The 19,940-nt window shown below is 40.5% G+C and overlaps 3 protein-coding genes across 4 annotated transcripts; all 3 read right to left on the bottom strand.

The window, feature by feature from the left end:
* Positions 1–374: 374 nt before the first annotated feature.
* On the bottom strand, positions 375–11,492 carry gspt1 (G1 to S phase transition 1). The gene is made up of 14 exons (XM_063893861.1): positions 11,085–11,492; positions 8,687–8,731; positions 6,471–6,779; positions 5,984–6,017; positions 5,615–5,692; positions 5,016–5,196; positions 4,584–4,738; positions 4,312–4,452; positions 4,097–4,190; positions 2,853–2,933; positions 2,275–2,448; positions 1,902–1,991; positions 1,639–1,807; positions 375–1,101 (listed from the first exon to the last, which is right to left on the bottom strand). The coding sequence occupies exons 1-14, from the start codon at positions 11,281–11,283 to the stop codon at positions 1,049–1,051; spliced, it is 1,803 nt and encodes a 600-aa protein (XP_063749931.1). The 5' UTR covers positions 11,284–11,492; the 3' UTR covers positions 375–1,048.
* Positions 11,493–11,729: 237 nt separating this feature from the next.
* On the bottom strand, positions 11,730–15,993 carry dmc1 (DNA meiotic recombinase 1). 2 transcript variants are annotated; one of them, XM_063893436.1, is made up of 13 exons: positions 15,644–15,993; positions 14,966–15,010; positions 14,721–14,867; positions 14,520–14,587; positions 14,056–14,108; positions 13,902–13,943; positions 13,730–13,802; positions 13,367–13,458; positions 13,192–13,265; positions 12,880–12,994; positions 12,685–12,745; positions 12,490–12,606; positions 11,730–12,134 (listed from the first exon to the last, which is right to left on the bottom strand). In XM_063893436.1, exons 1-13 carry the CDS (start codon positions 15,704–15,706, stop codon positions 12,065–12,067), a joined length of 1,020 nt encoding a protein of 339 aa, XP_063749506.1. In that variant the 5' UTR covers positions 15,707–15,993; the 3' UTR covers positions 11,730–12,064. The 2 variants fall into 2 exon arrangements, with proteins under 2 accessions (XP_063749506.1, XP_063749505.1); XM_063893435.1 differs by having other exon boundaries at positions 11,733–12,134; positions 14,520–14,602.
* A 513-nt stretch (positions 15,994–16,506) lies between these two features.
* Positions 16,507–19,638, bottom strand: tomm22 (translocase of outer mitochondrial membrane 22 homolog (yeast)). The gene is made up of 4 exons (XM_063894147.1): positions 19,340–19,638; positions 18,704–18,822; positions 18,419–18,536; positions 16,507–17,558 (listed from the first exon to the last, which is right to left on the bottom strand). Exons 1-4 carry the CDS (start codon positions 19,427–19,429, stop codon positions 17,484–17,486), a joined length of 402 nt encoding a protein of 133 aa, XP_063750217.1. The 5' UTR covers positions 19,430–19,638; the 3' UTR covers positions 16,507–17,483.
* Between the last annotated feature and the right edge of the window lie 302 nt (positions 19,639–19,940).

Raw genomic sequence — 19,940 nt, 5'->3', positions numbered from 1 at the left:
TTTTTCTATATCATAACTGTTGCTATTTATTAATACAAGTTGGACCTTGTTTTGTTTATAAGAGTGTGTAATTTGAGCTAGTATGTCCTATTCTCCTAGCCAAACAACACAAACAATTTAAATGTGTAAGATTACTCTCAATATCCATGCAGGTATAAATATGGAATAAATTGCAAATATACGATAGAATAAAATACCACTTTTTGTCAATATGTTGACAACGTTAGCGATACATAAAATTATATTAAATCAATAAAGAATAGAAAACCTCTATAGTATAATGTTAAAAGTCTGGATTTGGTAATAAAAAGTTACACTGAATAGTGATTTGTCCATCCCGAATGGGAGTACTCATTAAAAGAAAACAAGGACACTTTTCTGATGCAGCTTTGATCATTTATTTTCAGTTTAGATTATGTAACAGCTGTGTGTGTCTGTCTGTGTAACCATGGTTTTAATCAGAGTAGTATGTGAGCTCAATCCAATTAAACCATCTCATGTGGAGAGAGACCAAACTCAAAATTTTGGTACAGCAATCCTTAAAATCCAAATAAAATGTCTCTGTTGGATTCCTAAACCCTGCTCTTATAAAGGGGAGATGTACTTCGCAAATTATAATTACAGGCTAACTCTGGTCTTTTTTTGCAGGATATGAAATCTCTCTGTGGTAAGTTCCTCCCCAAACTCAGTAACACTGCATCCATCTCCATTCTAAAAACAAATGGCGTAGCGAGCCGACTTCGCGGTTAGCCGTGGGAGTACAGAAGGGGGCGGGGCTTGTAGCTACATTAGTGGCATAGCTGAGCTCTCAATATGAGAAAGCTGACACACTGGACTTGGTCTCTCACTTAATATAGTTCATCAAAAAAACTGATTCAGTCTTGTTTTCTTCATGTGACGCAATTTATGTCTCCTCTATCCCTCTCCTGGTTGTCGTTGTACTTCTCTTCAGCGTGGTTGAGTGTGAAGAGAGAGCAGCTGTTTGTCGGCCGAGCAGCGTTTCTCCCCCGGTAACGGGAGGAAGAACAACGGACTGCTGACGAGGCATTTAGTCCTTCTCTGGAACCAGCTTCAGCACTTTGCCGATGGCGATGGTTTTACCTGGTGGAGAAGTGGAGGGAGAGAAGTTAATGGCAAATCAAGACTTGAATGAATAATAAGCCAGACATGCACAGAAGAAGTTTGATTCACAATTCAGATCTGCGCTAACATCAGAGGACACTTGGGGGGAAAAAGACAAAGATTAAATAAATATATAATGTATATTTTCTTATCATTTCTATGCAAAGTTTAACTAAAAAAATATCTTTAAACATAAATAGAGAAATAAAGGAAAATGCTAACTTTATTGTAAAATAATTTATATCCAAAATATATATATTTTAAAATATATATGTAAATAAATAACCAGATGCATTTTAAGATGCAAAAAAAAATACGTAAAAAATAAATGTTCCACAATTTATATTCAATTATTTATACTTGTATGAGTTTTCTTTGCATTTCCCAATTTTACTTCTGCTATTATGGCACTTCTTATATTTCAATAAAGACTTCCTGTCCTTAAACCCAATTTCAAACACGCACACGCACACACACACACACACACACACACACGCACACACACACACTCCTTACCCTCGTCCCTCAGAGTGAACCTTCCCATCTGAGGAAAGTCTTTGAAGGTCTCTAGGCAGATGGTTCCTGCCGCTCGCAGCCGGGCGATGCACACCTGGTCCTGCTTCACAAAGCGGGGTCGTGTTTTGCTTTTCTCCCCCGACTTCTTATCCACCAGACAGATTAAGGCCTGCAGGCAGGATTTAACAAGTTGAAACTCAGTGGAGAAGTGAGATTGAAACTGACCGAGCAAATGGAAATAGAATGGGAAAGCAGTCACTTACTGAGATCTGCACTTCCTCGATGCAGGTGTGGAGGTGAAGGACTGCGTTGTAACCGGGACAAATGATTGACTTGTGCTCAATGATGACGATCTGAAATAAAAAGGAGACACAATTCAATAAATAAATAAAAGAATAATGATAATATAAATCCCACCCCACTACTCACATTTTATTTTATTGACCTACTTACTTTGCTTTTATCACCATTACTCCATGCCAGATAATAAATGTGTTAGCATCAGTTGATATAAAGGAAAGTTAATGGAGCTGAATATAAATTCTCCCCTGAAGTAGTGACTGCATTTCAGAGGTAAAGTGAGGACACAGAAGCAGGGACTTTAATGATCTGTTTCATATTCTGTTTTTAACGTACCTGTGCGTCGAAGGTGCGTCCGGAGTGGCAGAGATTGTCGGGGCTGCAGAGGATGAAGCCCGGGAGGATCTCCTCCTCCTCGATGCCCTTCAGCCTCAGCTTCAGATTCTCCCCGGGACTCGCATCGTCCGTCTCCACATCGTCGCTCAGCAGGCTCAGAACCTCCACTGTGTGCTGCAACACACACACACATATACACACACACACACACACACACACACACACACACACACACACACACACACACACACACACACACACACACACACACACACACACACACACACACACACACACACACACACACACACACACACACACACACACACACACACACACACACACACACACACACAGTTAATATTTATAAACTACTAAATATATTGTAAAAAATCTAATTTTTGCCCGAACAAATCTCATTCTGATGCTGCTTTAATAAAACTGGATATGGCTGTCGTGAGAACAGAATATATAAAGTGTAGGTTACAGGAAGCTCTTCCTTGTAGGCGGCACTGACTTCATTTAGTGGAAGTTTTATCGCTCTCTTGTGAGCAGCAGAGTCAGGGAGGAGATCTCACCCTGTTGGGCATCATGGTGAGCTGCTGCGCTTTGCTGATGCACCCGGACTCCAGCTTCCCCAGGATCACTGTGCCCATGTCCTACACACACACACACACACACACAGATGTTAAGAAGGATTGGAGTAATTCTGTGTTAGCCATCAGTCTTTTTTAATCCATAAAAAGTCACAATAGCTGAAAGAAAAAAGTCTTTGCATTTAAATGTCCGTTTCTAAATGTGTTTAAACCGAGTGAGAAATAAAATGCATCCTCTTTTATGAGTATGGACCATACATAGAGTTCAACAAGGCAGTGGAGACATAATGCGCTAAATGAAAAACCCTTTATTTTGTTTTTGGAGAGACGTTTGTTTCACCCAACAGCAGGGAAACATCCTCCTCATGCTGATCACATACATCTATTATCTGTTACATTGAAACGTGGCCTTATGAACACAAATATTAGTCATTTAGGCATCTTGGTTGGAGTATGTGAATTCATCCAAGCTCAAAACACTCCCACGCACTTTCAAAAACTACAGCACATCAACGCTTAAAAGAAAAATGGGGAAATAGCACCTATAGAGTTTACTAGGATTTCCAGTGCCTCACATAATAATGAGGGTGATCGTTACGGTCTGTGCCGTTAGCATGCAGCCCTCAGATAACTGAACCATAATCCCCTCTAATCAGGACACCCCGTTTAATCATATATCCTCCACATAAAGCTCTCATGCAATCACAGAGAGAGAGAGAGAGAGAGAGAGAGAGAGAGAGAGAGAGAATTAAAACGACTTAAAGACGAGAGGATGAAGGGAGGAGGAGAAGTGGACGGATCTTTAATGAGAGCGAGCTGACGCGACTCCACCGACACTCACATCTGAACTGAGTCCAGCGGCAAGAGCCAGGAAGCTGCAATATCTTTAAGAGACATGATAAAGCAGAGGTGTGTGTGTGTGTGTGTGTGTGTGTGTGTGTGTGTGTGTGTGTGTGTGTACATGTCATAAAAGTCAATGAATCTGCACAAAATCGTGATTTGACATTGTGTCCCTGCCAAGAAGCTGAGAAGCGTTTCAACCAGGAAGTGAAGTGAAAACTGGAGAGGAATGTAAAAATGTTTTGGCAGAGTAAACAGAAACCAGAAGAAATGCGTCGCCCACTCTAATGCTGAGGACGGAGCGGAGACCCTGCATCACATCTCTGTTCCTCTCCTCAGATTTATATGTGTCTTTATAAAGAGGCTCTAGATCTGCAGCGGCTCACCTTGTACTTGTCTACGATGGGTAGTCTCACCGGTCCGTCGTTGGATCTGGTGAAGTTTGGCAAACTGTCCAGGTGGGCAATAAATGGCAAACCCCTGGGGGAGGAACAAGAATAATCATCATGTAAAAAAAAATCCACATTTTATTTCTGCTGAATCTTAATTTCCTGACAATACTTCATACTTTTCTGCCCAACACCCACACAGTGTCACTTACGTGTACCAGAGGCATTCTGGGACGGGGTCTTTGAGGTTGGCACCTGTGAGTCCGGAGCAAGGCATAAAGTGGATGTCCTTCTTGGGGTTGAAGCCCACCTTCTTGAGGAAGGGCACCAGCTTCTCCTTACACTCCTCATACCTGCAGGGAGTCGTGACAAGATGTTTTAATCAAACATGAAGGAGGGTTTGATTTTTTACATTAAAAGATCCCATTGGAGGTCAGAGGAGCTCAAAACACTAGATCTAAATAAGGCGCCCCCCCCTGCTGACCTATCGAGGCTCCAGTTTACGGTGGGGTCGTCCATCTTGTTCACCAGGACGATGAGATGTTTGACCCCGGCCGTTTTAGCGAGCATGGCATGTTCCCGTGTCTGCCCTCCCTTCTCAAAGCCCGTCTCAAACTCCCCCTTCCTCGCTGAAATCACCTGGTGCAAAGCAAGAAGGGAGGCAGGGGTTAGTCCATCTCTAAGGGACATTTAGTCACCGTTACATGCATTCATTTGAGCTTAATTACAAGATATATACTGAGGACGAGAGAGGAACAAATGCAGAGGGTTGGGGGGTCATTAAATCGTGTCATCAGTGGATTAATCTTCCAATCAACGCTTAACATTTCACTTAGATCTCAATGTGTCAGTACAGGATTTAATATCGGACTTTGAGGGATATTTATGGATAGGATTGGTTGTTTGTTTTCCTCACCAGGACAGCCAGGTCGGCTTGTGACGCCCCACCAATCATGTTGGGAACGAAGCTCTTGTGTCCGGGGGCGTCCAGGATGGTGAAATGTTTCTTCTCCGTCTCAAAGTAAGCCCTCCCCACCTCCACCGTCTTCCCCTTGTCCCTCTCCTCCTGGTTTGTGTCCAGAGCCCACGAAAGGTACCTGAAACAAAGAGGTTGATCCATTCATTTGTGTTTTTTACATAACTGTTCTATTGTGAGACCTTAAGATTACTGTTGATGTGGCAAACAAGCCTCTTATAAGGAAAACCGTAGTGATATTTGCTTCCTAGACTCAAAATGTGTTTAATTTAAGGGTCTCTGGAGAAGGATAGGTACATGTACTATAGGTAAATGCAAAAAGTCACAAAATAATTTCAAGAAGAGTGCCTTGGAGGTTTTATATTCAGATTTTTCCACCTTTGCTCTAATTACTTTAATGTTCAGAAAGCTCTTTATGTTTCTCATCCTGTCTGTGCTGCAGCTCCTCTTTTCACCCTCTGTCTGAAACCACAGCCCGGTCTGCTCTGATTGGTTAGCTGGGTGACTCTGAGAAAGTAAATATGGTTTGTTTTCCTCACCATGTCTCCCTGTTCTTCTCTTTCGCTTCTCTTTCATATTTTTCCAGGGTTCGCTTTTCCACCATTCCAGTTAAGTACCTAGAAGGAAAAAGAAGGAGACACACAGAGAGAGGGTGAGTTGTTAAACAGATGGCCGTGGAAGTGACGCATTATTTATTGTATCTGTGGATTTATGGGGGCAAAAGTGGAGCTGAGGATTAAAACTGAAAAACAGTGTTGTGTAAGAGGCAACACGACAACAATAAACATCGGGTTGTTTTGCTTTCATTTCCCAGGTCAGTTTTCGGCCAAATAAAAAGGCACATTTTATCCCATTTATGGGGAATATATGTTGTGTTTAAACACACACATTTAAAAACAGTTACTCACATGATCTGTCCTCCGATCGTTGATTTTCCAGCATCTTCATCAATCAACAGACAAAAACAGGTCATATTTATTTAGTTATTGCCAGGGAATTTGCTTTGGTGTATTGTGGGGAAAATAAGTCGTAAGAGAAGGTCAAAAATATAACGAGTATAGAAAGAACATATTCTTAAAAAGCCATTAAGCATTAAAAATAACAAAGACAAGTATTTACACCAAATCTAAATATAGTTTTAACCAGAAAGTGGCCATATTTGTACTCCTGCTGGGCAGATTTGGATGATTTTTGGGTCCATTTTAGAGTTTAAGGGGTCTGAAAGTGTCAGAAATCCATCCTCAATAACCTCCTAAACAACTCCATAATTGTCAAAATCTGCCAGGACATTTTTTAGCTCATGTCTGCATGCTAATTAATGCACCTTGTTGTAATTGAGCAGATTGCCCAACTATCACATCCCTTAGATGAATAGATATTAAAAATGCGACGCACCCACGTGACCGATGAAGACCACGTTCACATGCTCCTTCTTTGGGGCGTCTGGCGGTCCCGGAGCCACTTTGGGCATCGGCATCTCCTCCTCTTCCTCCTCCATCATCTCCTCGTCTTCGTTCCTGGCTGCTCCCTCCTCGCCGACTCCTCCTGATCCCAGATCTTCCTCTGCTCTTCCTTCTCCTCCTCCTCCTCCTCCTCCTCCTCCTCCTCCTCCTCCTCCTCCTCCAGGCTCCTCCTTCTGCTCCCACGTCTCCTCCTCTGTGGTCATGTCGGCCTCCGAGCCTCCGTTCTCCACCGGAGCTGCAACTGAACACATTTACTACACCCGTTATTCCCACAGATTGGAGGGAGGAGGAAGTATTTAATGACTTCTTTTCTGGGCAGGAGTGAAAACCTGCAGACTGATTCATGATGAATCCTGGAGTTTATTCAAGACGTTTGTGCCAGCTTTATTTTTAAACCAAACTTGAATCCTTTCACCACATTTGCACAAAAATTTGGACCGAGATCCTCCTTTTGCACACAACAAATTCCGATTTCAAAGACAGAACTGAGTCACCTCTTCTTATTCACTTTTCCACCACTATCATTCACCTCCTCTATTCAAGACATCATTTTGTGTCTTTATTAGTAATAGTGCTGTTCAAGATCAATCTCTAGGATAATTGTTGGTTAATAAAATGTCAGAAAATAGTAAAAACACACATATATTTTTCTGATCCAGTTGATGTTTTTAAACGACCCGAAATGTAAAGATAAATTCAATATCATTTAAAACAAAGAAACGCAGAAAATCTCCACATTTGAGAGTTTATGTATAATTACCTTAATGATTAATCTATTATTGCCGATTATTTTTCTAAGGATCAACTAATCATTGAAGCCTAATGGATTATTACTGTGTATTACTCAGATCTAGTTATGTCATTTGATTATTTATGTAAAGCTGTCTCAGGAAAACCAATGTCACTATATTTAAACATTTTACAGATTAATTTGACTTCCAACAAATCTGTTGAAAATGTTTAATGAATGGTTTTGTGTTTGTTGTTACAACATCTGAATCACACTTTGGTTTTAAACCACAAGGTCAACTGTTGGTCGGGTTTTAGCGATGATATTTCAAAGACTTAACACATATTTATGATAGTTTCTAACCTTGAAATGTAGTTTAAAAAATGTCAAACTGCTGCAGAAACTATGAAAGTGGTATTTTATTTTCATCAACTAGTATTGGAGCTTCACCTTGAATCTATGTCATTTAACCTCAAGGGCAGCAAATGCTCAAAAAAATGAATGTCTTCCAACTAAAAAAGTTGCAAAACTTCACCGTCTATGCAGTTATTCGTTCATTGGTTCTGTCCCCTTGTAAGAAACTAAATCAATGCATCGTTCTGCAGGAAAAAAAAGTAGAACTACAGGACGAAAAAAACCAGTCGTGCAGAAGAAGCCTCTTCCCATGGCAACACACAAATAAGCCTGCCGCGCTGTAACTATGAAATTATGCAGCCCAGCAGTCATGTACAAAGCCCGTTTTCTCCTCGTTTATAATCAGCCTGTGGAGTAATGCTGCTCATTTGTGCCTCGACTTTGTCAACAGTGTCACTGCACCGTAATTATAATTCTTCTTTCAGACTTGTTCAGAGATTTTAAGAAAGCAAGTACTACACGAAAAGGATTCTCAAGTTCAGTCTGTCACTCTACACGTGATCTTTTTGTGTCACACACTCTCAGCTGCACTGCTTAAACTCTCTGCTGAAAAACTAAAAACACCCCCAGTTCTCTGTAACCTGAGTAGAGGCACATACCAACACACTGCAGGCCAAAAATGTGAATGAACCCGACTCTGGCTGACTCAAACCAGTCCGCAAAAACGATCAAATACTTCTCTTTTTTTTTACACAGCAGACGACTAATGCCCCACACATGCAGCGGTTGCTTCACGCATATCAGTGAGTGGCAAAGAGTCTATTTTGGGCACAAGAGAGGTTGCATCATATTATAAGGCGGCCAGTGCACATGTTTAACCCCTGCCAGCTATCCAAATATGGCGCATTAAGTGAACCTACAACACTCAGAAGAGAGCAACCAAGCTTTTTCTGCCCTGCATGATGTTTGGTGAGAGGTTAATGAAGGTAAATGTGAAGGTATAAGCACACCTGTGCAGTGGGAACAACCTGTAACTTAATAACCTGAACAGTGAGGATTCATACCGGCTGTTTCTGCCACCTCCATGCTGGCTACTGGATCAGGGGCCCCTTCAGAGAGAGAGAAAACAAGGCAAACTTTCAGAAGTATTTATAAGACAAGCAAGGGTCACGTCTTGATGTCACTGCGTTATAAAGGAGCTTTGACAACATACAGTGGGGCAAAAAAGTATTTAGTCAGCCACCAATTGTGCAAGTTCTCCCATTTAAAAAGATGAGAGAGGCCTGTAATTTTTATCATAGGTATACCTCAACTATGAGAGACAGAATGAGGAAAAAAAATCCAGGAAATCACATTGTAGGATTTTTAATGAATTTATTGATAACTTCCTCTGTAAAATAAGTATTTGGTCACCTACAAACAAGCAAGATTTCTGGCTCTCACAGACCTGTAACTTCTTCTTTAAGAGGCTCCTCTGTCCTCCACTCGTTACCTGTATTAATGGCACCTTTTTGAACTCATTATCAGCATAAAAGACACCTGTCCACAACCTCAAACAGTCATACTCCAAACTCCACTATGGCCAAGACCAAAGAGCTGTCAAAGGAGACCAGGGACAAAATTGTAGACCTGCACCAGGCTGGGAAAACTGAATCTGCAATAGGTAAGCAGCTTGGTGTGAAGAAATCAACTGTGGGAGCAATTATTAGAAAATGGAAGACATACAAGACCACTGCTAATCTCCCTCGATCTGGGGCTCCACGCAAGATCTCACCCCGTGGGTCAAAATGATCACAAGAACGGTGAGCAAAAATCCCAGAACCACACGGGGGGACCTAGTGAATGACCTGCAGAGAGCTGGGACCAAAGTAACAGAGGCTACCATCAGTAACACACTACGCCGCCAGGGACTTAAATCCTGCAGTTCCAGACGTGTCCCCCTGCTTAAGCCAGTACATGTCCAGGCCCGTCTGAAGTTTGCTAGATGGCATTTGGATGATCCAGAAGAGGATTGGGAGAATGTCATATGGTCAGATGAAACCAAAATAGAACTTTTTGGTAAAAACTCAACTCGTAGTGTTTGGAGGAGAAAGAATGCAGAGTTGCATCCAAAGAACACCATACCTACTGTGAAGCATGGGGGTGGAAACATCATGCTTTGGGGCTGTTTTTCTGCAAAGGGACCAGGACGACTGATCCGTGTAAAGGAAAGAATGAATGGGGCCATGTATCATGAGATTTTGAGTGAAAACCTCCTTCCATCAGCAAGGGCACTGAAGATGAAGCGTGGCTGGGTCTTTCAGCATGACATGATCCCAAACACACCACCAGGGCAACGAAGGAGTGGCTTCGTAAGAAGCATTTCAAGGTCCTGGAGTGGCCTAGCCAGTCTCCAGATCTCAACCCCATAGAAAATCTTTGGAGGGAGTTGAAAGTCTGTGTTACCTAGCGACAGCCCCAAAACATCACTGCTTTAGAGGAGATCTGCATGGAGGAATGGGCCAAAATACCAGCAACAGTGTGTGAAAACCTTGTGAAGACTTACAGAAAACGTTTGACCTCTGTCATTGCCAACAAAGGGTATATAACAAAGTATTGAGATGAAGTTTTGTTATTGACCAAATACTTATTTTCCACAATCATTTGAAAATAAATTCTTTAAAAATCCTACAATGTGATTTCCTGGATTTTTTTTTCTCATTCTGTCTCTCATAGTTGAGGTATACCTATGATAAAAATTACAGGCCTCTCTCATCTTTTTAAATGGGAGAACTTGCACAATTGGTGGCTGACTAAATACTTTTTTGCCCCACTGTAACAACACATGACTAACACTGACTTGTTGATTAGTTAGCAGTGGTGTAAAGTAACTGAGTACATTACTCAAGTACTGTACAACTTTGAGGTACTTTAATTGAGTATTTCAGTGTGTTGCTACTTTGTACTTTTATCCCACTACAATTCATTGGTAAATCATGTACCTTTACTCCACTAAACTTGTAGTTAATATCTTTACAGATCTGGATTAATGATGGTAAATATAATCTCCCTTAAATCAGACTGTAGTTCACCTGGAGTAAACCCAGCAGCTACCCTGCAGTATACAAAGCCATTCAAACTAGCTGCACCTTTACCAGCTCTGAGAACACTTTAATGATCAGTAATTATAAAACATATCAGAGATATTATTCTGAAATGACACATTCTGCATAATGAATACTTTTGGTACTTCAAGTATATTTAAATGCCAATACTTTTCTACTTTTACTCTAATAACATTTTGAATGCAGGACTTTTACTTGTAACAGAGTATTCCTACACTCTGGTACTTCAACAATATCTGAGTACTTCTTCTGTCACCTCTGTGAGTTTAGCTTTAACTGTGCTGCAGGGAGGAGGGCTAACTTAGCTTGGGGTAGCATGCTAAGCTAAGCTACTTCCAGCTGTCTGTCGCTCACTCACCGACAGGAGCTGGTGTCTCTGCGGGGCTTGCTTGAAGGAAGCTCGGCACGAACACCGGGGCGTTCACGTTGGGGACAAACGGCTTGGCATTGACGTTAAGGGCGGCGAAGGAGGCCTGGAGATCCGCAGAAACAGCCTGGGCCTCGGCATCCTCCTCCTCCAGCTCCCATGAATCCGGGGCTGTGTCTCTCGGGTCCATAGCTGCCTTTTCCCGGGTTGACAAGCTCGGCAAGCCCGGTAAGGTGGATGGTGGATGTGGGGTCCGCTGACACGCGTTTAGTTGCCGGTGTGTTTTAGACTCTCAGCAGCAGGTTTGGTGAAGTTGCCATTGCTTTGTTGAGCCTTAGCTTTTTCACAAGCATATGGATCCCGTATATGACGAGAAGTGCAGAACAGCCGCTGCAGGACCCGGGAACACCGCTAGAGGCGCTGCTGCTACCGATGCTACTGTACACATAACTCTACACTACCGTACCATAACTACACTTCTATCCCAACAGCTTACCAATTACTTCATACTACTGTGCCGTTAGGTTGACACTGACTTTATATTAATGTACCATAACTTTATATTATGTTATATGGTATATTACCTTTATTTCTGTGGGTCAATCCATACAATGGTTATCTACTCAATTACAATTTTGAGGTACCTGAGTATTATTGTTTTCTGTTCATTTATATGTGCAAAAGTAGACAAGAGACACATGTAATATACGGTACAACATCCACCATTCAATCCAAGGAATTATACTATTAAAAGAAGTACGTTACAAACAGTTTGTGTGTGTATTTTAATATCTAAGAAACACAGGAAAAATACTACAAAGTGTATAAATAGAATACATACATCCAATGTAACACGGTACAACACGGTGCTTTAATAAGTTACTTTAAATATAATAAATAAATCCAACAAAATGCCATAAACAACTTAAATCAGGGACTGTGATAATAAACGTGTTTCTTCTTATTATCGTTCACTCCTTCGCATCAGTCACTCCTCCCGCACAGATGGCAAACGTGGCCTCGTTCTCAGGCATATCTGGACTAAAGGATATCAAGCAGAGATAAATAGGAAGTGTGAGTTCACAATGTTTTCATTTATAATATTAGATAAACATCCCACAGTTTATCGGATCTATAATATGCACTGCAGGCTCACAAATCTTATCGAATCATCCCACTGCCAGAGGTTTGTTTAAAGATCCAAGTAGGCCTGTTTTAATAGTGGGCCTGCACAGAAACAGTATTAATAGTTGTTTAAAACTCAAATCATAAGATAGATTTGTGGTAATATTACTTTAGTTCAAACAAAAAGTTGTTAAAGCAAAGTCCAAGACTCTTTTGTGGCTTGAGCTTAGTTCCTGCATCATCGATATTTTGAATATAAGCGGTGAACTACCTGTCAAATATTTTGGCAATTCTCATCTCAGCACGCCCTTTCCTCAGGCTGATCCGTGTGGTGGAGGCATGTGCCAGGATGTGACCACCAATGGGCTTCTTCGGATCTGCTTGAAAGCTAAAACAGAGACAGAAAAATAAGCCGTATTTTCAAAGTTTTAGACAACACAAATATTATCCAATTTATAAAGAATACCTCATTCCTGCACCGGGATCAGCTGTCATCTGGTTGGTGACAAACACTGCTACGTTGTATTCTAAAGTTTTAGGGAAATAAAATACATCATTAAATGTACACTTCATGCATATTTGAGACCCCCATGTGAGAGATACAAAGGCTATTGTATCAGGCTTTCACATTTTTGCACAAAAGCTAACTCGTGGTTCAGACCTTCAGAGATCTTCTGCAGCCTGGAGAGCATCTGGGCCAGTTTCTGCTGCCGCTCAGCCAGCTCTCCTCTTCCAGAGAAGTCTACTCTGAACAGAGCCATGATGGAGTCAATGATCTGAAACAGAGAGGAACAGACATAAATACTGAGACAGCTAGGAAGGAATTTCTGCCTGTTGTTTAACACAAATAAACAAGAAGGTTTTTACTCTCCTCCTAAAATATCTTTGCACAGAGAATGTGTAAAATACAGAGGGGGAGTAAAACCACAAATATGAAAAATATGTGAAAACACGAGTTCATTCTTTCACTCACCAATAGTTTGAACACTCCTCCTTCCTCGTGGAATTTGGCTGCAACAAAGTCCAACAGCTCCATCTGGTGTTCACCTGAGGAGCAACACAACATATCATTATAACCTTGCCAGGAGAGCCTCATCACACAACAAACGTGTCAACATTTCCCATCTAAGTGATTTCTCTGTTCGCACTGGTGTAGGCCCGGGCGTAGAGCACGTTGTCCAGCACAGCAGCATGGTCCACACTGAACCTGTCAGCGATGTCTTTCAGTCTGTCTGGGCGACTGGAAGCACGCAAGGTACAAGTCAAGGTCAATGTGAAACAGAAGGACAAGAAAAAATGATTCAAACACACAAAAACCTTCATTGTAAAGTCACATTAGAACAACTAGTGGAGATAAATATATGGTAGCACGTTTTGTAAATGACCTATAGTCAAGGTTTTTTCTAGGACAACAAATTAACGCTTGATTCTTCAGTAAAGTCTACGATACAGTCAAACATCAACTCAACTACACTTTCAGTGCTGTGTGGTTGTTCTCATTATGAGGATACAAGGTGTTCTCTGTGTCAATGAAGACCACTTTCCCCCCTGAGTAGCCATTTTCTCCTGGCAGCTGAGCAGTGACTGTACAAAAAACATACCAAATGGGTTTGATTTTACTTTAAAAAGTGGTATTTACCTGAAAGATGTAGCAGTGCATGCTTTATAAGGCTCTTTACTCACCACAGAAAGTGTGAGACAGCTGGGTTTTCCCTGTGCGGAACTCTGCAGGGGGAAATAAAGCAGTTTGAGTTTGTAGTTATTATTGTAAACTGTGTGATATTTAAACAATAAAAGGATGCACTGCATTTTTATATAAAGGAAGACATAATCTCACCTCCAAAAGCCTCCGTTATAGCCATACTCTCTATGCCTCCTCCCAAGAGTTTACTGCAGAGAGGAAAATAAGTTTGTAAGTTTTGACATCTTTAACTTGAATTGGACTGGAATTACAGTGTGAGGTTATCAAGTTATATCAAATGAATTGGTCCTTCCTATCCATAATGTGATAATGTGTTGGTCATGATTATAGCTAGTGCTCTAACAAACCAATCAATAGTCATTTGGATTAAACAACACAGCAAATTGTTCATTTAGCTTTGGTAAAAACGTCCTATGAATAAAGAAATAGTCTCAATGAACTCTGAAGTAGACTTTAAGACTACGATACATATTTAAGCTATATCACAATAATAAAACAACCAAAGAGGATAACATATAATGTCATGATATCTCCAACCTCGAGTATATTGTATATTCATTGCACAAAATACACATAATATATGAACTTTGAATCTTAACTCAAACTCCAGGCTCCCGGTTGTGATGTTGAACACCTGCTTCCTCTTGGAACTGTACTCAAAGGCGGTCTGGAAACCAACAGTCTATAATGTAAAATAAAAGTATCTAATACATTAAATATTCTGTAATTTTCTAAGTAAGTGTCTTGAGGACACAAAGTTGAATGTTGAAGAATGACAGTGAAGAAAAATCCCATTTTACCAGCATTTTCCCAGCAGCCTCCTTGATCTTCTCCACTTTTGCCTCCGACAGACCCTTGATGTTGCACAAAGCCTTACGAGTCGTCATCTGGATCCCCTTCACAGTGCAGATACCCACCAACTTCATCTTTTTGATGTCTGCCATATTCTGCGGTCACAGGGGAGAAGACAGCAAGCTTCTCATGGTAATAACTGTATTTGATTGAAGTGAGATACTTTGATTTTGTTTCAGCCCCGTTTACTCACAATCCCGTGTTTCTGTAGGAGGTCAATGTCCTGGAAGAAGGACTCCTGTTTCAGAGGAAAATAAATATATATGAGGTAGTTGCTGAGGAGCAGACTATTGAAGAATATTTAGCATTACTTTAAGAGTGTGCTGAAAAAGCATTAGGGCTGGTTTATGGTAACACAATGTCTGTCCTCCTGAGTCCAACATTTTATAGTATTTCATTGCTTTAATTGTCTTTTTGTTATTATTTGTATCTATTGTATATGTATTTTACACTTTCTTGTAATTGTATTTATCTTTTAATAGTCATTCATGTTTGTTAATCTGTGAAGCCCCACTGAGACAAATGTGCCTTGTGTTATTGGTCTATGTAAATGAACTTTGATATGATTTGATAACCTCCTAATACATAATTTAAAGATATATAAAGTTCTATTACTTTTTTCTACTGCTTGCACTTAAATTGCAGTTTTTATTTTAAATTATAACTATGTATTAAATTGATTTATGGACCGTTTCTTAATTTGATCTCTTAGACAGGCTCATAATTAGCATTGATGGTAACTTATATAATGGTTTATAGCTAAGGGGATTTTCTAGTCAGGGAAAGCCACTGTTAGTTAGTATAGATTCATTAAATTCTATAATTTAATTATAATGTACAAAAATAAAAAATATATAAAGTATAATCTCACCTCATCATCCTGGAAACCAGTATCATCTTCAACAACCTGGTCCTCTGCAGCTTTCATTTTCATGTGATCGTTAGTATACACAACTAAACGTTTATAAAGATTGTGTTGGTTTAGCTACTAGCTAAGCTAAGCTAAGCTAACGTTAGCTTCTACTTTTATGAATACCTTAATGTTAAACTTCTAACTTAGCTAGCTCTTTAAACTACCAGTAATACCGGATAAACTAGGACTTCAATTAATAAGTTCAATTATTAAACGACGTTGGCTGAACGATACTAATGTTAAGGTACTGACAAAAAATAATATAGGTTTTAAAACACCGTATTATCTGTGGTGCTTGAAAGCTTTGCACACGGCAACTGGCGGGAAAATATGATTGCGTCCAATTCAAATGCAGTCGGAAATTGCAAAATCATAGGTTAAGTGAAGATAAAACATTGACGTAAATTATACGGTTTGATTCCTAATATGTTTGTCTGTGAAATTGCGGACATGTACAATTCAATAAAATTAATAAACAATGAGTTCATATTTGTCTCACAAATGCTAATTAGTAACTGTTTTAAACCAAACACACCAACACGCTACGAATGCAACTCACACTAACTAAAGCTTAAAAATAGCAGTGAATGCAGCATTTGATACTGGCAAAAATGAACTGCCCATTTTCAGTGTTGTTTAAAGGGACCACAAAAATGGCATTTGTGTCTTATATTTCTTTGCCTCTTTTGAAAATACAATTGAAAATAAATTGGTAAAAGATAACCCTATACTCCTCTATAAATCCTACTTTTATGCTTTATTGGTTTGCTTATTTAGATTGAGCAAATACATGTCCCACATGATGAAAGTAAACACATAGCTTTCCATTGTTTTGGTGTTTTAATTACCGTAGTCATGTTGAACACAAACAGAGATGTGGGTTTGCATACTAAACAGAGGTAAGAGATTGTAAATTCACATGGATGACAACAGAAAAAATAATATTCTCTGCAGATTGGACATGTCAAGGTAACACTGAGACATTTAGCTTCAAAAGTTCTTCAACCAGATTTTTCCAAACCTTATTACACATCTTTAATGACAATCTCTGCTTTCATATGACCAATGGAAAAAGGATAGAAATCTTTGAATTTTTAAACAGCATTGTATCTGGTGTTGTTGCGTTATACAATCCATTGCTTAAAACCAGTGCAGTATGATAAAACCGTGAAGTGAGAGGCATTGCACTGACAAACATAATACAGTTTTGAACTGTGACAAACATACAGACAGGAATGCGCCTCAGGGTCACATTCATACAAGTTAATCTTAATCAAACCTGTCTGTCAGATATTTTTTAACACAATTCTCCATGTAGAAGTGTAACCAGCAAGCGCATGATGATGAAAACAAAAATGCAAACATACTGCGAGTAAAGCAACGTTCTCCAGACTGCAAACACCAAAGACAGACAATTTGATAACCTTTTTTTCTTTCAATGCATCCACTTGCATCTGCTATCCCCTAAAGAAAACATTATTATTTGTTGATAGATTTGTTTAAAAAAAGGAAAAAGAAAATAGAAGCAGTGCTCCTGGAAATAAGTCTCTGCATGATGTTGGAGTAAGGAGAGACAGTGAGAGAGAAACGCATCACATCCTCCTCCTCCAATCCCATTGGTCAATCCAGTGCATTGGAGGGAGCCTGTCATGCTGTTTATTTGCAGCTTTTGCCTCCCATTCATTTTTTTAACTGCAGTTCTTTGCCCTTCTCCATGCTCTCTCTGTCTCTCCTTGCGACCGGCCCCGGCTGTATCGCTGGCAGCAGATCTCAGGTTCATGTTGGCCCTTCATGTTTCTCACATCTTTCCAGGTGCAGGAGGCATCATGCCCGGCATCCCACCAGACATTCCAGTGTTCGGCCCCAACAGGATCTGGAAAAAAGGGAGTCTGTCACTCAGGTTGTTCATCGATGTATTTATGCCATAAAACTCAATTATCCCGGGGTTAAATAAAGTGTTCTGGTACTGAACAGCTTCTATTTTGTACGTCTATTCATTCTGTTCGACCTTGGTTTCTCTGCACAGTTGCAGACAAAAGATGAGGCCACATTAATATTAGAATTACATTACAGGTGGTTGCTTGGTATTGTTTCCAACTCGTGTGACCCAAACCTTTCCCATAACTCCAGCAGTGGCTCAGTCAGTAGGGGCTTGGACTGGGAATCGTAGGATAGCCGGTTCAAGTCCCCAAACTGACATGAAATATGGAATGTGGACTGCTACTTGGAGAGGTCCCAGTTCACCTCCACCTCCTAGGCCCTGCTGTGGTGCCCTTGAGCAAGGCACCAGACACCTCCAATACCCCCTCCCTCCCCGGGCGCTGCACAATAGCTGCCCACTGCTCCTAGTACTAGGATGGGTTAAATGCAGAGGACCAATTTCACTGTGTGCTCTGCTGTGTGCATGTATGTGACTAATAAAGAGGGTTTCATCCTCTTCTATGGCATGAAACACAAAAGTCTAAATGTAATGAAAAAAATATAAATGTAATAATTTCCAACATTGAAACATGTTTTTACCCAAAACAATATGCTGCTTTAATCCATTATGGGTTAGCCATTCCATAAGAGCATATTTACCGCAGTACATTAAAGAAAAGAAAAAAAGTTCCCGCCTGCCGCACAGAGACTAATGTTCTTCATTTAAATTAGTGACCTCCAAAGCTTAAATGGGACACTTCAATAAAGCGTCGATGTGTTGATTGCTTAACGTGAATGCAAAATAAGTCTCACCTGTCGCTGCTGTTGTAGCTGTTGCTGCTCCAGCTGTAGTCTTTCCGTCTCAAACACAACAGGAAGCACCAAGATCATGAAGGAGGTAGTGCCGACCCAGAGCGCCGCGCGAGAAAAACTGAAACGAGATAACAACCCGATTAGAGATATTATGAAAAAATGTGAAACTTTTGTTCCCGATTGTTTCCAACAACTGCTGCTGGGATCAGACCCACGAATTAGCAGTTTAATCTCTTGATCCACTGTACACATTCCTGCAATAAAACGGGTTATCAGGAGATCTACCTGTAAAACTGCTTGGCCAGTGAGACTGAGCATTGTGCAGAAACCTCAGCAGCGGTGCGGACTGTGTCAGGGAACATCTCCGTCAGACCCCACAACCTCTCCATCATGGTCTCATCCAGCTGAAGGTGACAAATATATAAACATTTAGACATGAAGCTTTAGTGCAAAACCACTAAGAGTAAGCAATGAAGCAGCAACTAACATTACATTATAATAAACATTCATAACTATGAAAATACAATCATTAATAAGAATATAAAAAGGCATGCAGAAGAATAGGTAGCCTCATTGATCTTGGTTAATACAGTATTCCATCCTGCAGGTTGCTGCACGTTTATAAAGCTTGTGTGAACCAGGGACCCCTTGTTTAGCTACTGTCATAACCTTATAGTTTAATAACACTAAACACTAGCTTGAATTAGTTAATAATAGTGTATAACTGCAACATAGCACAGATTCACAGTTTCAGTCATAACCTCAGGTGGCTAACTAGCTAGTTAGCATTGGTACAGCCACGTTAGCATGCCTAGCTTAGATCAGAGAAGAACATGCTAGAAAAAGCTAGTAAAACTTAATTTAATGTTATTGTTTGTTCAAAGCAATTACAGAACTTTCTAAGTATCATTAGCCACTTACATCTTCATCCTCGTCGTCGTCTATCTCGTCCTCTGGGGGCCGGGTAGACACCGGGCCCGCATCGGGGGAAAGCTCCTGAATTTCGGGCATGTTTCTCACAGCGGGTAAAATAAGCTGTTCACAAGTGTCTAGAAGAAGCGGTAAATCCGACAATGTGTTCACAGTGTTTTTCTGATGATTTCCTAGCAGTCTTTCATTGAAGCTAATGCTAGGAGGAGGCGTGCATATGATCCAACGACAGTCCGAGGTCACAGTGGGAAAAACGTGAAGCTCGTCAGGGGCGGATGACGTAAGTGGGGCAGGGGTCAGATTGTACGGAAGCCTGGAGGAGACAGCGCCTCTTGCCGAGGTGGGTGTCTAATAGCAGCCTGTGGCGTCAACCCATGTAACACAGTCAGAATCGAGTTTATTGCAAGGTACCTTCACACTCACAAGGAATTTGCTTTGGTTAATGGTGGTGCAAGCATAAGGAACTAAGTGTTGGATAATGTTAAAAATAGAACCATTATAAAAACAAAGTATTTCCACCAAATATAAATATACAAAATAAACAACAACAAAAAACCAAGTACAATGAATATGTGAAAATATTACTATATAC

This window comes from Eleginops maclovinus, chromosome 10 (genome assembly GCF_036324505.1).
Source record: "Eleginops maclovinus isolate JMC-PN-2008 ecotype Puerto Natales chromosome 10, JC_Emac_rtc_rv5, whole genome shotgun sequence".
NCBI lineage: Eukaryota > Metazoa > Chordata > Actinopteri > Perciformes > Eleginopidae > Eleginops > Eleginops maclovinus.
The sequence above is the reverse complement of the archived record's forward strand: the minus strand, read 5'-3'. Positions and strand labels throughout refer to the sequence as shown.